The 18533-nt window shown below is 51.5% G+C and overlaps 1 protein-coding gene across 1 annotated transcript; it reads left to right on the top strand.

The window, feature by feature from the left end:
• Positions 1-15976: 15976 nt before the first annotated feature.
• Positions 15977-18310, top strand: KLHDC7A (kelch domain containing 7A). Its single transcript, XM_055262551.1, has one exon. The coding sequence runs from the start codon at positions 15977-15979 to the stop codon at positions 18308-18310; it is 2334 nt and encodes a 777-aa protein (XP_055118526.1).
• Positions 18311-18533: the final 223 nt, after the last annotated feature.

Below are 18533 nucleotides of genomic sequence, written 5' to 3'. Positions count from 1 at the left end.
CTGGGGCTATTTGGGATCACCTTCCGGCCTTGGCTTTAACTCTGCCATGGGGAGAGGCAGTGGCCGGGTGCCCAGGCTGGGTGAAGGGTTACTGGGCAGAGCCTGAGGTTCAGGCCTTACACTGCAGAGGAGTGATGGCCCTCCCTTAGGTACTTCTGGTTTTTGCTCTATGTTATTTAGCCCCTCTGAGCCTCATTTTTCCCACCTAGGAGTAATAATTATATCTACTTGTCCAGGCACGGTGGCTCACACCTGTAATCCCAACACTTTGGGAGGCTAAAGTGGGAGGATCGCTTGAGGCCAGGAGTTCAAGATCAGCGTGGGCAACATAATGAGACTTCATTTTTACAAAAAAAAAGAAAAAAAAAAGCCAGGCATGGTAATGCACACCGGTGGTCCCAGCTGCTAAGAGGATAAGTCAGGAGGATTGTTTGAGCCCAGGAATTCGAGTCTGCAGTGAGCCATGATCACACCACCACTGCAGTATGGGCAATAGAGTGATATCCTGTTTCTAAATAATAGTAATAATAATAACAACACTTTTCAGGGTTGTTGTTGAGCATTAAATGAGGTGCTTAGCACAGTGTGTGGCACATAGTGAGGGTGAAATAAATGCTCATGACAATTTTCATTGTTAGAATTAATAGTGATTAGTTGCAGGACATGAAGTAGCCGATGCTTGAACTGTCTCCAGAAGACCAAGAGGAACGGATGGCCTAGGAAAGGAATAGCACAGCCTCTTAGAAGAATGGTGTAGGAGCAGAAGCCAAGGCCAGAGGGGAAGGAGAGAATGGGACACTGACTATTGAACCACCGCGTGGCCTCCAGCACCACAGAGAAGGACTTGATGGGGCCTCAAGGCGACAGAATCTTAGATCTCCACCCACCATCCTCTGCAGCTTCCCACTGGTGGAACATACATTCAGGATCTTGCATCACGGGAGAGAAATTTCCAATTCCCCACCCATTTTACAGATGGAGAAACTGAGACCCAGAGAACAGGAGTCATTTGTCCAAAAACACAATGATTTCATGACAATGCCAGGACCCAAACCCTGTGTCCCCTGAGTTTTGAAGGAAATGATTGTTCACTTTGTTTTTGGAGATTTCAAGTCTTCAAATCACTCAGCTATCCTAAGAACAGTTTTTCTTTTCTTTTTGCTTTATTTCTAAGCCTTATCTGACATCTAACTCAACACAATCCACTTGACCCTGTAGCCCTGAGAACAGCTTTAAGGAAGAATGTTGTTCCCCTCCCTGTGTCCACGTGTTCTCATGGGGGGAAGAGCATTAGGGAGAAGAGCTAATGCATGCTGGGCTTAATACCTAGGTGATGGGTTGACAGGTGCAGCAAACCACCATGGCACCTGTTTACCTATGCAGCAAACCGGCACATCCTGCACATGTACCCCAGAACCTTAAAAAGATATATTTTTTTAAATAAAGAAAGAATGGATTGCTCAGCTCAGAGACTGCAGCCAGCTCCACTCCAACTGACAGCCCCTGCTCCAGCCACATCACTTACCTTCCAGCAAATGCAGCTGCTCGTTCCTACCTCAGAGCCTTTGCTGGAGCTGTCTTCCCTCCCAGAAAGCCCATCCTCAGGAATCTCTCTGCAAAGCCACGTCCCCTCCCTCCAGATGTAGCCTCAGCACCTCCTCTGTCCCCTCCACCTTCCAGAGGTGGCCCTGATGGATCTTGGCCCTGATGACACCAGCTTGTAGCATCTTGGAAATTAAACGAAGGAACCTCTTTCTGTACTGCATTCATTTGCTCTTGTTGACAGGGTAATTTTCAAAGTGCCTCTCAGTCTATTCTCATGTATTCACTCAACAAATGTTTATTGGACACCAAGTAGGAGCCAGACCGTGTCACACACACTGCTTGCCCTCACGCCTGTCACCTCCCTCCTCTGCGGAGGGCAGCCACTGAGAAGGGAATGATGGAAGAATCTCACTGCAGCTGCACTGGGTCCAGGAGCTCTGCCTTTGTCTCAGGTTGTCTTCCTAACCGGCAACCTTGCAAGGTAAGAAACGGTCTCTCCCATCATCACAGATGCTACCCAGAGATGAGGACTGGTTTCAGAACCATCTTGAGTTCCCTACTAGGTGGCAGCAGGGCTCAGTGGACAGCACGTGGGCTCTGGAGTCAGGCAGACGGCTTCAAATCCCAGCTCTGCCACCTCCAAGCTGAGGAACTTGGACAAGGTCACTTCCCAATTGGGCCTCAGTTTCTCCTTTGTGAAATAGCACTGGGGCCTCCCAACTCTTCAGTTTACTTTCGGCTGGGGGTAGCAGCCGAGGGGAGGCTCCAGCCTACTAGCATGTGGGGGAGTGAGGACAGTTTGCAGAGCACAGGGTCCTGAAGCTGACTTTTCAGTCCTATTTATTTAGAGATAGAGTCTCGCTCTGTTGCCCAAGCTGGAGTGCAGTGGCATGATCTCGGCTCATTGCAACCCCTCCTGGGTTCAAGCAATCCTCCTGCCTCAGCCTCCTGAGTAGCTGGGATTACAGGTGCATGCCACCATGCCTGGCTAATTTTCATATTTTTAGTAGAGACAGGGTTTCATCGTATTTGTCAGGCTAGTCTCAAACTCCTGACCTCAGGTGACCCACCCGCCTTGGCCTCCCAAAGTGCTGAGATTACAGACACGAGCCACCATGCTCAGCCTTCAGTCCCCTTTATGCTGACTGGGGGGCAAGTCACCCCTGTTGTCCCACCTTTGATGTGAGAAAGTTGGACCAGGGCTCTCCAAGGCCTCTCTCAGCTCTGAGAAGCTCTGATTACTGGAAAAGCAAGCCAGCTGCCCAGAAACAGTGGAAGCCCAGGCTCTGCCTTAAAACACTAGCGCTTCACCTCTTCTCTGGGATCTCAGGCAGTGGCTGTGTTAGTCCATTTTGTGTTGCTGCAAAGGAATACCTGAGGCTGAGTAATTCATAACAAAAGGAGGTTTATTTGGTTCATAGTTCTGCAGGGTGTACAAGCATGGCACCAGCATATGCTCAGCTTCTGGTGAGGCCTCAGGAAGCTTCCAATCATGGCAGAAGGTGAAGTGAGTGCAGGCATGTCACGTGGCAAGAGACAGAGCAAAAAGAGAGAGGTAGGAGTTGCCAGGCTCTTTTTACACAATCAGATCTCTAGTGAACGAATAGAAAAATAACTCACCCATTATCATGAGGACAACACCAAGCCATTCAAGAGATATCCACCCCCGTGATTCAAACACCTCCCACTAGACCCCCTCCAACGGTGGAGGTCACATTTCAGCATGAGATTTGGAGGGGACAGGACATCCAAGCATATCAGTGATGGAAATGGAAACACGGCACCACCGAAGGCAGAGAATAAAATATGCAGGCTTCACCCATTGCCAACTAGACAGATGTGACTAAAACCATGTGACAACAGCCCCACCTCCTTCCAGCATAGTGCCCAGAGCCAGAGTGCAGAGCTGGGACACGATCTTGCATGATGGAACCTGGGAAATCAGAGCTTGGAACGCAGACCACGGAAAACAATCATGCTCCTGCAGTGTGGAGGGACAAAATAATGGGGGTACACCTGGGGGACAAAGACAATGAAACACACAGCTTAAGCTCCTCTCTCTCCAAACGTTCGCTCTGTCACTTCCTCCTGGTTCTTGGTGACTGCTGATGAGGGGAGCTACCGAACTGGCATATCTGGAATGTTCCAATCAAAGGAAGTCCTTCCCGGATTCTTATCTCCATCTTTCTTGTCTTAAATCCTACAATTCACTTGATCTCCACGTTGTTCCATCCCACTGGAAATTTCTGGCCACTTTAACACCTCATTCCCTTTCTAGTGCTTAGAGCTCCGCCTGCATGTAGACCTGTGCATTGGGGTCTCCAGCCCCAGAGCCCTTGTACACAGTGGACTCTGCTTCAACTGCCTTTTCCCCACCTTGTCTCCCAGCCAAGTCCCTCAACTCAGCTCTAACAGCCTTTCCCCAAAGCCCTAGTTCTTTCCTCCTTGTTTCCACAAAGCCCTCCATCACGGTTCATTATGATTTGCTCTGATGTTGTCCCCCCCAGCTAGACTGTGAGTTTCTGGAGGGCTGGGAGTGGGCCTGATAAGGCAGAGGGGAGGGTTCCACTGCAGATCTGAGGCTGAGCCTACCGGTTGGGTGAGTTTGAGCCTCTTGGAACCTTGGTGTTCCCATCTGCAAAGTGGGAACGATCACTTCTACCCAGTGGAATGTATATTAGTCCAGGAAATGGACACTAGCTTCTGCAACCAACAAACCCTGGAATCTCAATGGCTTAACCCAATATCAGTTTATTGTCACAATTGCTGGTGAACTGTGTGGCCCTGGTCCATCTGGAACATGTGGCTTCCAAGATCACCACGGCAGGGAGAAAAAGGAGGAGGCAAAACACTGGTTCTTTACTTCCTGGATTCAGAAGCCACTGGTCACTTCTGCTTACCCTTCCTAGGCCATAACTTAACCAAATGCCACCCTTGCAACTTCAGGGGAGACTGGAGAATATAGTTTTACTGGGTGTCCAAGAAAAGGAAACGGAACCAGGGTTTAGTGAACACATAGCCTGCGTCCACCACGATTCGTTATAAAGATGAAATGACAAGGAATGTGACGTTCCTAGCTGAGTGCCCCTCACATAGTAAATGCTTGACAAAGCTGCTAATTCTCCATTTGTTTCTTCATCCCCAGGCCTAGGCTCTAAGGAATCTGACTCCTAACAGAGGCTGTGTGAATGCTGGGTGCTGCCCTCCAGTCCCGGGCCCAGGCGTACCTGGCTGTCTCACCCTGTAGCCTCCCCTCCCACCTCCAGCTCTCTCCAGCCCTGGCTGGGGCAGCTCTCACCACCTTTTGCACCTGGGCGGCTGTCTCTTCTCAGAGCATTGATTTGTAATCGGCCAGCGCAGCTCTAATGGGCCTGCAAGGCCCCTGGCTGCACTGTGTTAGCTCCATTTAGAGGCTCAGGGCTGTGGAACACAAACCTCCCCTGCCTCTCTGGAGCCAGCACCAGCTCTGGAGTCTCTGGGAGAGGCAAGGGTCAGATCAGTTCTGAGGACTGCCTGCTGGGGCTCCTTACCCAGCAATGCCCACCCTCACTGCCTCCCACAGCCTCTGTCTGCTGGCTTGGGCAGAGAACTGGGAGCTGCAGCCACACTCAGCCAGGCTCTCAGCCCATCTGGCCACCCCCACCCCCGCACTAAGGGTAGACAGTAGAGGGTCTCTGCTTCTCTTCCTGTTGGGGGTCTCTTGAAAAGAGCACAGGACACAGGGGCCTAAAGGACAGTGTGGTCCTCAATGCACCTTAAGTCATTCCGTCATCACTACAGCTTATATCAAAGTAGGTCTTTTTGGCCTCATTTTACAGATAAAGAAATTGAGGCTTGCAGATTGCAAAGCAATATTTTCTAAACATATTTGGCCAGACAACCCACCCACTTTTTTTTGCGTGGAGTAAACCCAAAGCACCCACTTCAAAGTATGCCAGTCATGGCGACCTATTTCTCACCCACAGCTGATCCAACACATGTTTCCCGGGAGCCCCGTGTGTGCCCTCCTTTAGCTCAGGGGTTCTGAACCGGAACTTCAAAGGCCTGGGACCTTCCAGCATTCTCATGTGAAACATTATCTGAATGTGCATCTTTTCAGCAAGGGTCCATAACTTCCAGTAGCTCTTCAGAGGCTCCTGGGACCTGACATAAGTGAAGAGCCCTTGTCTCAGCTTGAGACCCTGTAGACAAGGCCCAGTTTTGATCTGGGGTTTTGCAAAAGCGACCCGAATGGCAGAGATTCGGGGAAGAGCTCCATGACAGTGGGAGAAATGGCCTGTGTTACAGCAGGGACAAGGGGACAGTAAACAGATGAGCTTGGCTGGAGCAGAACGGGTGTTTGGGAACAGTGACAAATGAGGCTGGGGCATCGAGGGGACCTCGGAGAATGGGCCGAGGCATTCAGATTTGATTGGAGAGACCACGGGGAGCCACTGGCCATCCTGGAGCCAGCAAGTGGCAGCTCGGGAATCAGGTTTGCAGGAAAGGCCGGCAGGATTGTAGAGGGGTAATGTGCTATGAGGACGGGGCTCCATGAGCAACTGGATCCAGGGAGATTCCTGCTGCTTTAGGGGCAAAAGCAGGGCTGGTGACTGTCAGGAGTATTGCAAAGGAGGAGACAGCAGTGATGCCCTGGGGAGACAGCACAGCTGGGAGCAAGGTCCTTGAATCTGAAGGCTCCTGGTTTGAATCTCAGGTCAGCTGTTTCCTAATTGTGCAACTTTGGGCAAGTAACTTATCCTGTCCTCTGTGCCTGGGTTTCTTCCTTATAAAACAAGGATAACTGTGCCTGCTTGGTGGTTGTGAACATTCACTTAAATGAGAGAAAATGCACCTGAAGAAGCCCTTAGCTAGCAGCAAGGCACGCTCATCAGCACTCGACAATGGTGAGGTCTGTTATGACCCTTCAATCCATCCTGTAAACACTTACCAAATCCCTGCTAGGCACCAGGTGCCCTTCTGGACATCCTAGCATGTTTGCTGACTATAACTCAGTGAGATGGATGGCATCATGCCTACTTGACAGATAAGGAAACTGAGGCACAGAGAAGTTTTTCATAATCAGTAGCGACATCTGTTAGGGTTGATCCAGAAGCTCAAATGTTAAGAGGTCAGTGACAAAAGTGTGACCTCTCTCTGACCCAGGGTGAGAGAAAACGTGCTCTTGATGATGTTCAACGTCATACAATTGATTGATTCTTGGGATTGTGGGTGAATGGGGTGCTGATCCAGGCACTGACAGCATCTCACAAACTGTAACAGCCCAAGAATCACCGGGGATGGGATGCATGTGAAGGTTCTGATCTTTTGGGGCTCGGATGGGGCTCAAGACCCTGCATGCTAACCATGCTAACCAGCTCCTAGGTGATGCTTCTTTTTTCTTTCTTGGCTTTTTTTTTTTTTTTTTTTTTTTTTTGAGACAAAGTCTCTCTGTGTCACCCAGGCTGGAATGCAATGGCACAATCTCAGCTCACTGCAACCTCCGCCTCCCGGGTTCAAGCGATTCTCCTGCCACAGCCTCCTGAGCAGCTGGGATTACAGGCATAGGCCACTGTGCCCAGCTAATTTTGTATTAGTAGAGATGAGGTTTCAGTATGTTGGCCAGGCTGGTCTCGAACTCCTGACCTCAGGTGATCTGCCCACCTCGGCCTCCCAAAGTGCTGGGATTACAGGCGTGAGCCATCATGCCTGGCCAGTGATGCTTTTTTGAGTAGCAAGGATTTCCAAAGAATGGATTTGGGGTCCACAGACTTGACCTTGGACAAGAGACTGAGCCTTAATTTCCTCATCTGTAGAATGGGTACATTTTATCAATCTTGCAGGGCTGCTGTGAAGATTAAAGGAGATGATGTCTGCAGCCTTAACTCTTATTAGTAAATACTGGACAGCATTTACTATTATAAATATCAGTAAATAGTAATTAGTAAATTAGTAAATACTAACTAGTAAATAGTAATTAGTAAATTAGTAATTAGTAAATTAGTATATAGTAATTAGTAAATAGTATTAGTAAATTAGTATATAGTAATTAGTAAATAGTATTAGTAATTAGTAAATACTGGCCAGTATTTACTAATAGTAAATTAGCATTACTAATTACCAGTACTAATTTACTATTACTGATTACTAAATAACAAGTTTATTATTAGTAAATACTGGCCAGTATTTATTAGTTACTAATACTATTAGTATTAGTGAATACTAATATTGGGGTATTGCAAAGGAGAGAGAAGAATAATACTAAAACAATTTAGTAATACTAATTTACTATTAGTAAATACTGGCCCGCATTTACTAATATCAGTAATTAGTAATGTATTATTATTCATATTTACCGTTACTATCACTGTTGGGTCTCAGCCCTCTGTGAAAGGCTGTCTCGGTATGCAGAGAGACAGAAGGTCATTCCCACATATTCAAACCTCAGGATGCTCCCTTTGTTCTGCAACTCCTTCCACCCCAGGAGAAAAAAAAATCAGGATGCATTCTGCCATCTCAAACAGCACCCATGAATCGTTCCACATTCAATTTCCCCATCAAATTCACAGGCACGAAGCTCATGCTATTATTCCATTTCCTAATGATCTGTGTGGTGGCAATCGTAAGTAGGACAGTTCTTCGTGACCTTGGCACTCCCAAATCTTTGAAACTCCCTTTCCAGGCCAGAGCCCCTTCCTGGCAGCTGTGGTATGCCTCTCCCCCTCCCAAATCCCGACACCACCTGCCCCTGGTTTCTGCTTATCCAGAACATGAAGGAGCAACAGTAACGTGTCTCTCTGGGAAACAACACTGGTTCTCCCTTGTGTTCCATGGAGGTGAACTTTGGCAGCAGGCAGCAGGGCAAGCTGAATGGAAGTAGGTTCCAAGGTCAAAGAGAACACTGTGTGAGCACCCCCTGCATGCCATTTACAGGCTGCGAGACCTTGGGCGAGGAGGTCACCTTGCCTCCAGGAAGCCTCAGTGTCCTCATCTGTAAGATGGGGATGACAGCCACACAGGGTGGCAGAATCAAAGTGTCTGGTCAAGTGCTGTGCCCTTAATAACCGTGACAGCTATTTGTTGAGGTTGTGTGAATGGATGGCGTGATGAGATGCCCTGGAATGAGCTGCTATCCAGTCTCAGCAGGTGGCATTCCTCATGGACGGTCCACTGCTGTACCTGTTTGGCCTCACCTTTGCAGCCTCAGAATACCAACTGAGTTAACATCATCAGAGTAACTACTCCTGCACCAGCATCTCCCTAGACAGAACAAAACAGGGCCCTGGGGAAGGCAGAGGCAGAGAGCTATTCAATACATTCACCACCATGTAATGCATGGGACTGACCTGACTGAATAAGGCAGGGTTTGGAGGACCCTTGCAATGCCAAGCATTGGCTTCTAGTTCATAAGTAGTGGGGAGGTCTGAAGGGGTCCTGGGGGGGTGCCAGCCAGGCTGCTGGGGTTGCTGTTTACCAACCGGAATGGAAACTTTTCAGCATTTTAACACAGCATGGATGGTGCACCACACACCAGCTGGGGCTGCAGCACTGGGATGTGAGGTTTAACGAGGCAACAAACCCCAAGACACGTCCAGGAGAGTTTATCTAGAGAGGCGCCCTGTGTGAGTGCAAAAGACTACACCTAATCCCAATACTTTGGGAGGCCAAGACTGGTGGATCGCCTGAGGTCAGGAGTTCAAGACCAGCCTGGCCACTGTGATGAAATCCCATCTCTACTAACAATACAAAAATTAGCTGAGTGTGGTGCCACCTGCCTGTAATCCCAGCTACTCGGGAGGCTGAGGCAGGAGAATCACTTGAACCCGGGAGGCAGAGGTTGCAGTGAGCCCCCATCACGCAACTGCACTCCAGCCTGGGCAACAGAGCGAGACTCTGTCTCACAAAAAAAAAAAAAAAAAAAAAAAAAGGCCACACCACATACTTACTGAGCACCTTTTGGATAAGTAAGAATTCATCTTTGACCTCCTCCTCCACCCCCCAGACCCAGCCAGGTGCCCTGTATTCTAGTCACAGCTAGACTGGACTCTCTGTGTCTCTCTCTGTCTCTCTTTCTGTCTCTCTCTGTCTCTCTCTCTCTCGGCCTCAGTCTCCCTATTGGTCAAACCAGAATCCAGTTATCTCTGACCCTCCTGGACTCAAAAGGTGAGATGTGTGGGTGTGTGTGTGGGTGTGGATATGTACTTGTGCGTGTGTACATGTGCACATGGGTGCATGTGTGTGCATGTGTGTATATGTGTGTAAAAGACCACACACCTCCCTCTCTGATGTCTCCACCCCTCAGAATCCACCTCTCCTCTCCCAGGTGCTCACACCCATGTCCTCTCAGCCTCTTGCCCTCCACTCAAGGCCTTACCTGACACACCTACCTGGAGTCTGACCTCACCTTGGAAAACACAGCCCCTTAGAACAAGCTGACTGGCGAGGGGACTGGCACAATGGAACACAAAGCTAATCACACAGAGATGGGCCTGTTTATTTGCATGGCACGCATTTGTCTCTGACTGTTTTATCCACCCCCTGAGCCAACCGAAGAGTTCTCAATTTATCCTGCCCGCACGGAGAGACCAGATTGGCGGCAGGCACGCACATTCACAGAAGCCCAATATAGACTTCCAATTATCTTTTAATTTCGCTCCTGTCTTTATTTGTTCATTTCACTTTTTCCAAACAGGGACTTTAAAAAAAAGCTGTAATTTATGGAGTTTGAAGTCAACTAGCAGGAGCTAATTTATGGAGTTTGAAGTCAACTAGCAGGAGCGTCGTGTTCACCTGCCGGATGGAATGAGACCTCAGGGTAGAAACAAAAGCTCACTTCCCAGCTGCCCTGCAAGGAAGACGTCTGCCTGTCAGGGGCCACAAAGTCCCTGTTCTTGTCTGTTCTTCTGTCCGTCTGTATTAACCATATTTTCATCACTTTTTCTGAGACAAGGTCTTGCTCTGCTGCCCAGGCTAAAGTGCGATGGTGCAATCAAGGCTCACTGCAGCCTTGACCTGCTGGGCTCAAGCGATCCTCCTGCCTCAGCCTCCCGAGTAGCTGGGACTACAGGCATATGCCACTGTGCTCGGCTAATTTTTTAATTTTTTTATAGAGACGAGGTCTCACTCTGTTGCACAAGCTGGTCTGGAACTCCTGGGCTCAAGCAATCCTCCCACCTCAGCTTCCCAAAGTACTCGGATTACAAGCATGAGCCACCACGCCCAGCCTATTTTCCTATTTTCTATATCCTTGATGTTTCACATCTGGGGCCTCTCCGACCAGGAGAGACTGCCCCTCCCAGGGTGAGCTGGTTCCTAGAAATAGCAAGTGGCTTACCCGGGAGTGTATCTCTCACATGCAAACCAACCAATCCAGAGCCCATACCCCCAACCACCTCCTTCATCAGATTCCCAAGGCCTCTCATACTCTGGGCCAGTATTCCCCACCTCTAATCACCCCAGGCCCAGGTACCAGACAACTAAAGACAGCCAGCCCTGAGCCTGCTGAAAGTATTCCAACTCGCCAATCTGAATCCTGCTTACCCTGCCTCTCTCACTCCTTCCTGCAAAAACCATCATAAAGCGTCTCTCACCCACGCTTCTGCCTCACTCCCTCTGCCTCCTGATTGACCCAGCACTTCCCCACGTGGTCCTGCCTGGTGCAGTGTGCCCCCTTCTCTTGGGACCCGTGAGTAAAAAACCACCTTTCAATAGCAGTCGCCTCCTGATCTGTGGGCCTCGCCAGACCTAAATAATAATAATGAAACCTACATTTTCACACACTGTCAGGTGGCTGTGTTCACCGAGAACTGGAATGCAGGGCAGACAGCAGGAAGCCACATTTAATGAAGGCATCTTCTATTCTCAGCTGTTTCACAGGCATTACTTCTGCCCTCAGACAAGGGAAGGTCGCAGGAAATGCCAAGCCAGGGGTCAAATCGGGGGCATCTGGCCCCGCCCCTCACCCTGCACCCAGCCTCAAGCTCCAATCTAGAGGTCTCCAGGCTTTGATGTTCTCATATTCCCCCGTTGTATTTCCGCCATTCCCAACACATCAAATATCATCTCCACACCCTCTCCTCCTAGCCTGGTGCAGGGACTCCTGTTCCGAACTCCCATGGAAGCTCTCCCGAACCAGCATCCGCACCTCCCACCATCTCCCTGCCTGGTGTCTCCTGTAGCACAGCCTCCATGGGCACAGGAGCCATGGTGATCTCTTTAACCTATGTCATGACATCACAACACATGGCCTGGTAGGTGGTAAGCATCTTGTAAACGTTTTTTGAATCAGTTAATCAGTCTATGCCTCTTCCTTTCTTTATCAATACCCAATTCCAAACACTTCTTTCTGGAATCCTATTTCCTGACCTCTATTCTGATAAACCACCTCATTCTCCTTTGTGATGCATGGCAGCTTGATCATATCTCAGGCTTATGCCCCGTCTTCTGGACCAGGGACATAATAATTTCCCCTGGGGCTTTGACTGTCTTCTGCTCCTAGTGATCCGTGCACCTCTCCACACCCCAAGGCTGGTTCAGGCACATCCAGTGCCCAGGAGCTTTTCAAATGGAAATGCTGATTGTTTGACTTGAAGAGTTTAAGCTGGAGCCATAGAAAGAGGGCTCTGGGACACAATGGATCCTTTATCAGGTGGGAAGCAGCAGTCAGAGGGGCTGAGACCCTTCTAACTTGGTGGCATCTGAGAGGACAATGTGAGGTCACATCTCACCAAGGGGGCATTTCATATGTCTCCGCTTCTCCAAGGGTAAAGACATATGACATATGACCATATGACAGCCACCAGTGGGACAGGCTGAGGACACCTGACTTCCTAAGAGGTCACACCTGCTGGATGAAGTCAGGTCTATAAAACTCTGGACTCTGCAAACAAGGTTTTGGGTCCCCATTTACAAGCCAGTTGACATAATCTTGGAGGTCCAGTTACCCCTGCTGTCGAATGGGGATAACAATCGTGTCTCTCCCAAAGGGGCTGTGAGCATGAGATAGGATGAGATGAACTTCTTACCCCTACCAATGGAATGGTAGCCTGGCCCCTCATCAGCCTCAACAAAGCATTTTTCACCCCCTGGAAAAATCATTTTTATTGCCCCAAACACCTCATTCTCTAGTTTCTAGATGAACACAGTGGACTGTGCAGCAAGAAACATTATAAATCAGGATTTGTCACTCTCAGTCCATCGGCATTGTCTCTCTTAGCCTCAATTTCCTGATCTGTAAAATGGAGACAATGATAATAACCACCTCTCCAGATTACTGGGAAAATTAAATAATTTTACCTATGCAAAGCACCCAGGACTTCATTCCCATTCTGTTACTCACCTTGAGTATGTAACCAAGAGGAACTGATTATGTAACTTGAGAGGAATTGCTCACCCACCACCCAAGACTGAACAGGAATTTTCAGCAGACAAGTAGAAAAGCTAACTCATTTTTAATTCCTAGACTCACTGAAAGCTCCTGAGATGATTGTTAAAAATGGAGGTTTCTTGGGACCCACCCAGCCCACTGAATCAGGACATCTAGAAGGTAGAGCTTAGAAATTTGCATCCCTGGCTTGGCGTGGTGGCTCACATCTGTAATCCCAGCACTTTGGGACGCCAAGGCGGGTGGATCACCTGAGGTCAGGAGTTCAACACCAGCCTGACTAATATGGTGAAACCCCATCACTGCTGAAAATACAAAAATAAGCCAGGCGTGGTGGTGTGCACCTGTAGTCTCAGCTACTTGGGAGGCTGAGACAGGAGAACTGCTTGAACCCGGGAGGTGGAGGTTGCAGCTAGCCAAGATCATGCCACTGCACTCTAGCCTGGGCAAAACAGTGAGACTTCGTCTCAAAAAAAAAAAAAACCCAGCCTGGTCAACAAGGTGAAACTCCGTCTCTTCTAAAAATACAAAAATTAGCTGGGAGTGGTGGTGCATGCCTGTAATCCCACCTACTCGGGAGGCTGAGGCAGGAGAATCATTTGAACCCTGGAGACAGAGGTTGCAGTGAGCCGAGATCATGCCATTGCACTCCAGCCTGGGTGACACTCTGTCTCAAAAAAGAAAGAGAAAAAGAAGGAAAAGGAGAAAGGGAGAGAGAGAGAGAGTTAAGAAGGAGAGAAGAAAGGAAGGAAGGAAGGAAGGAAGGAAGGAAGGAAGGAAGGAAGGAAGGAAGGAAAGAAAGCTGCATCTCTAACAAGCACCCCTTGTGATCCTTGTGCACATTGCATTGATAGGCACTCTTTTGACCAGGATGGAAAGAAAGTGAATTCAGGGGACCCCTCTTGACAGCCACCAGTGGGACAGGCTGAGGACACCTGACTTCCTAAGAGGTCACACCTGCTGGATGAAGTCAGGTCTGTAAAACTCTGGACTCCGCCAACAAGGTTTTAAGTCCCCATTTACAAGCCAGTCGACATAATCTTGGAGGTCCAGTTACCCCTGCTGTCAAATGGGGATAACAATTATGTCTCTCCCCAAAGGGGCTGTGAGCATGAGATGAGATGAGATGAGTTTCATCCCTAGTGTCCACCCCAGTCCACTCAGAGTAAAGACAATCCCTGCTTGCTATTGTCCCAAATTGTGCAGGGCCCCACATAGGCTTAGGGTCCACAGCTAAGCCAGCTACAGCCTCTGTCCTCAAGGACTTAGAATGCAGCAGGAGACCAGATCTTGCACACAATGCACTTTATGATGCAGCAGCTGCAGCCAAGGCTAAAAGAGAAGCATCAGAGAACACGAGACCCAAAGGAAGAAAAGGTGATCTTGGACGGATGAAGGCACCAGGGAGGAAGGCCCACACGCAGCCTTTCACCCAACCCTGATGGGCCAGAGGGATGTCCACCAGCCTTCCCTGCCAAGAAGTCACCCTGAGCCCGGTTTGCTAGGCAGTGATCAGGAGATGAATTTGGAAGAGTAAACCAAAGCTGGTACATAGAAGGTTGTGAATGTCGGCATAGGGAGTCAGGATTGTCTCCTACAGTCAAAGCCTTCAGAGCCAAATTCCTCCCATGCGTGTGCTTCCTGTGGCCTACAGAGTGGTTTTCAGTTTCATTTTTGAATCAGATGCCAACATTTTAAAATTGAGAGTGATTATGTCACTACCGGGATTCTAAGCTTTTTGTGACAGTGGGAGGATGAGGCAATGCTGGGCCACCTGGCCTGATACCATCGGCTGGGGTGGGGGCGGACCGGCGTCCTCACTTGCTCACTTTACCTGCCCAGCCCCCATATGCAGCAAGAGTTTGAGACCCCTGCACAGGACTTTGGGGACTCTTTGAGGACCTTGGTCAGGAGAAGGGTAGAATTAGTTCTGTGCTTTGGAAGGTCCTCTGATGACAATTGATACTAGCGATGATGGTGCTGATGATAAGAAAGAGGAAAAGGAGGGAGAAGCAGAGAATAGTTCACATTTACTAAGCTTTCATCATGGGGGCTCTGCCCCAGTGTTTATTCCTAGTAGCACATTTAGTTCTCACCACAACCTGATGAGGTGCGTATGCTGTCATCCTCCTTTTTCAGATGAAGCACAGAGCCGTGAGGTCTCTTGCCTAAGGTCATATAGTTGGTAAGTAGCAGAGCCAGGTAGTCTGGGTCCGGGACCCACAGCACTGCTGATGGGGGAAGGGAAATGGTGAGGGGGGTCTGGGAGACGTGAGTCTTCCCTCAGTCTTTCACCATAGGAGACTGTCTGGTTTTAAAAGAGATGTGTCCACATCTAACCCTGATCTGAGCACTAATGCAATGTCTTTCTCCACTGTTCTCAGAAAGGCTGGTTTCTCTTAATAAACTTGCCAGGCAGGGAAGGAGGGCAGAGGCACTCAAGGGCTGGGTCAGATGGCTTGGCTGCATGCCCTGGCTCCAGACTCCGCTGCCATGTTCCTGTTCCCTGCTTGGCCAGCATAAAGCTGACCCCACTGTGAGGACCAGCAGACCTCACAAGAATGACCCCATCCACGCCTACTGGGGCTCCACCTGCCCATGACTCACCACACCCAAGCCTCTGAGCCCAATGGATTTGCAAAAGAGAAAACAAAGCACACACGTAAAGAACAATCAACCCCGTGCATTTCCTGGCATCGGGTGACTGTTTGGTTAAGAGCTTCCTCCTTCTTTGTATGCCCACCGGATACTCCTAACATCCCCTAGCTGCTGGCCACAGAGCTGGCTCAGATGGCCGATCACAAGCTTAGCCCCTGGGTGGGCCCCTCACTCCCGCCACCAAGGAAGCATCGAAGGAGGCCAGCCCCTGCGATCTGCCAGCTCTGGGCCCCAGCGGCCACCCTCTGCAGCTCAAAGTCACCTTTGCTCTGACTCCTCTTCTCGGCTGGCCAGCCAGAGCCGGCCCAGAACTCCCCCCACTCCGCTCGGCAGGACCCAGGAACTGGTCCCTACTGGGCAATTATTAATCAGATTCTTGACATTCCTCAGCCCCAGGTTGGCTGGAGAAGCATGTTCCCCAGAGGGGCAGAGGCCCAGGACTGGCATTTGGATATGCAGCTGACGGGCAAGGTGGTGCTGTCGGCCGCTGCCCTGCTTCTGGTGACTGTGGCCTACAGGCTGTACAAGTCGAGGCCTACCCCAGCCCAGCGGTGGGGTGGGAATGCCCAGGCAGAAGCCAAGGAGGAGGCAGAGGGCTCAGGGCAGCCTGCTGTACAGGAGGCTTCTCCTGGGTTGCTGCAGAGGGGGCCAAGACGCCGGAGGAGCAGCAAGGGGGCCGAAGCACCACAGGGCTGCAGCTGGGAGAATCCAAGAGGCCCCTATGTCCTGGTCACGGGAGCCACTTCCACAGACGGGAAGCCCCAGAGAAAAGGCTCAGGTGAGGAGCGGGGCGGGCAGGGCTCGGACTCTGAGCAGGTGCCTCCTTGCGGCCGCGGCCAGGAAACCAGAACAGCTGTTAGCAGTAACCCTGACCCTCCCCATCTCCCCCGCTTGGGCAGCGGACCGAACAGCTCCCCAGCTGGACTCACTGCAGCAGCCGACGGCAGCTGTGCCGGTGGTGAGCCTGCTCCATGGCAGGACAGCAAACCCCCTGAGCATCCAGGGCTGGGGCAACTAGAACCTCCCCACTGTCACCACGTGGCTCCCTTGCAAGGCAGCAGTGACATGAACCAGAGCTGGGTCTTCACCCGTGTGATGGGGGTCAGCAGAGAAGAGGCTGGGGCTCTCGAGGCTGCCTCCGATGTTGGGCTGACCCTGCATCAGCAGGAGGGAGGCCCCAATGCCTCCTATACCTTCTTGTCCATAGCCCGCGTCCGAATGGAGGAGAATTTCATACAGAAGGTGGAGGGGGTTGAGCCCAGGCTCAAGCGCAAGGTGTACGACTACTACGTGGAATCTGCCTCTCAGGCCATCTTCCAGGGCAGGCTGGCTCCCAGGACAGCAGCCCTGACTGAGGTTCCATCCCCTAGGCCACCGCCAGAGTCCCTGGGGACAGGGGCAGCTTCGGGAGGCCAAGCCGGTGACACAAAGGGTGCAGCCGAAAGAGCTGCCTCCCCGCAGCCAGGGCCGTCGCCCTCCACCCGAGGCTTCAGCCGGAAGGAGAGCCTCCTGCAGATAGCGGAGAACCCAGAGCTGCAGCTGCAGCCAGATGGCTTCCGCCTCCCCGCTCCACCCTGCCCAGACCCGGGCGCCCTACCTGGCTCAGGCAGAAGCAGCCGGGAGCCCCATGTGCAGCTGGTGGCCGGTACCAATTTCTTCCATGTCCCGCTCACCCCTGCTTCAGCCCCACAGGTCCGCCTGGATCTGGGCAATTGCTATGAGGTGCTGACCTTGGCCAAGAGGCAGAACCTGGAGGCCCTGAAGGAGGCGGCCTACAAGGTGATGAGCGAAAACTACCTCCAGGTGCTGCGCAGCCCGGACATCTACGGGTGCCTGAGCGGGGCAGAGCGCGAGCTGATCCTGCAGCGCCGGCTCCAGGGCCGCCAGTACCTGGTGGTGGCTGACGTGTGCCCCAAGGAAGACTCTGGAGGCCTCTGCTGCTATGACGATGAGCAGGATGTCTGGCACCCGCTGGCTCGCCTGCCCCCGGAGGCCGTGTCCCGGGGCTGTGCCATCTGCAGTCTCTTCAATTATCTCTTCGTGGTGTCCGGCTGCCAGGGGCCCGGGCACCAGCCCTCCAGCCGCGTCTTCTGCTACAACCCGCTCACGGGGATCTGGAGCGAGGTGTGCCCGCTGAACCAGGCCCGGCCTCACTGCCGGCTGGTGGCCCTGGACGGGCACCTGTACGCCATCGGCGGAGAGTGTCTGAACTCGGTGGAGCGTTACGACCCCCGCCTGGACCGCTGGGACTTTGCCCCGCCGCTCCCCAATGACACGTTCGCCCTGGCGCACACGGCCACGGCGTGTGCCAAGGAGATCTTCGTCACCGGCGGCTCGCTGCGCTTCCTGCTGTTCCGCTTCTCTGCGCAGGAGCAGCGCTGGTGGGCCGGCCCCACCGGGGGCAGCAAGGACCGCACGGCCGAGATGGTGGCGGTCAACGGCTTTCTCTACCGCTTTGACCTCAACCGCAGCCTGGGTATCGCAGTGTACCGCTGCAGCGCCAGCACCCGGCTCTGGTACGAGTGCGCCACGTACCGGATGCCTTACCCGGATGCCTTCCAGTGCGCCGTGGTGGACAACCTCATCTACTGCGTGGGACGCCGGAGCACCCTCTGCTTCCTAGCAGACTCTGTCTCACCCAGGTTTGTGCCCAAGGAGCTGCGGAGTTTCCCGGCCCCGCAGGGCACCCTCCTGCCCACCGTCCTGACCTTACCTACCCCCGTTTTGCCTCAGACCAGGGTCTAGCAGTCCCTCAACTGAACTCCTCAGGCAAAGCTGGGGGCCACAGGGCTCCACCGCCAGCCATCCCTCTGTGGGCCATTTCTAGGCAATCAGGCAACCCAGGAATGTGAACATCAAGAGGTGAATTCTAGTCCTTTCTCCTCCCCTGGCTGGGGAGAGAGGGATCTTAGATGAGTCTTACCCTTCATGGGCTGCAGAAGTCCCACTGCAGAAAAGAGGACCAGGA

The sequence above is a fragment of the Symphalangus syndactylus genome, chromosome 22, assembly GCF_028878055.3.
Source record: "Symphalangus syndactylus isolate Jambi chromosome 22, NHGRI_mSymSyn1-v2.1_pri, whole genome shotgun sequence".
NCBI lineage: Eukaryota > Metazoa > Chordata > Mammalia > Primates > Hylobatidae > Symphalangus > Symphalangus syndactylus.
The sequence above is the reverse complement of the archived record's forward strand: the minus strand, read 5'-3'. Positions and strand labels throughout refer to the sequence as shown.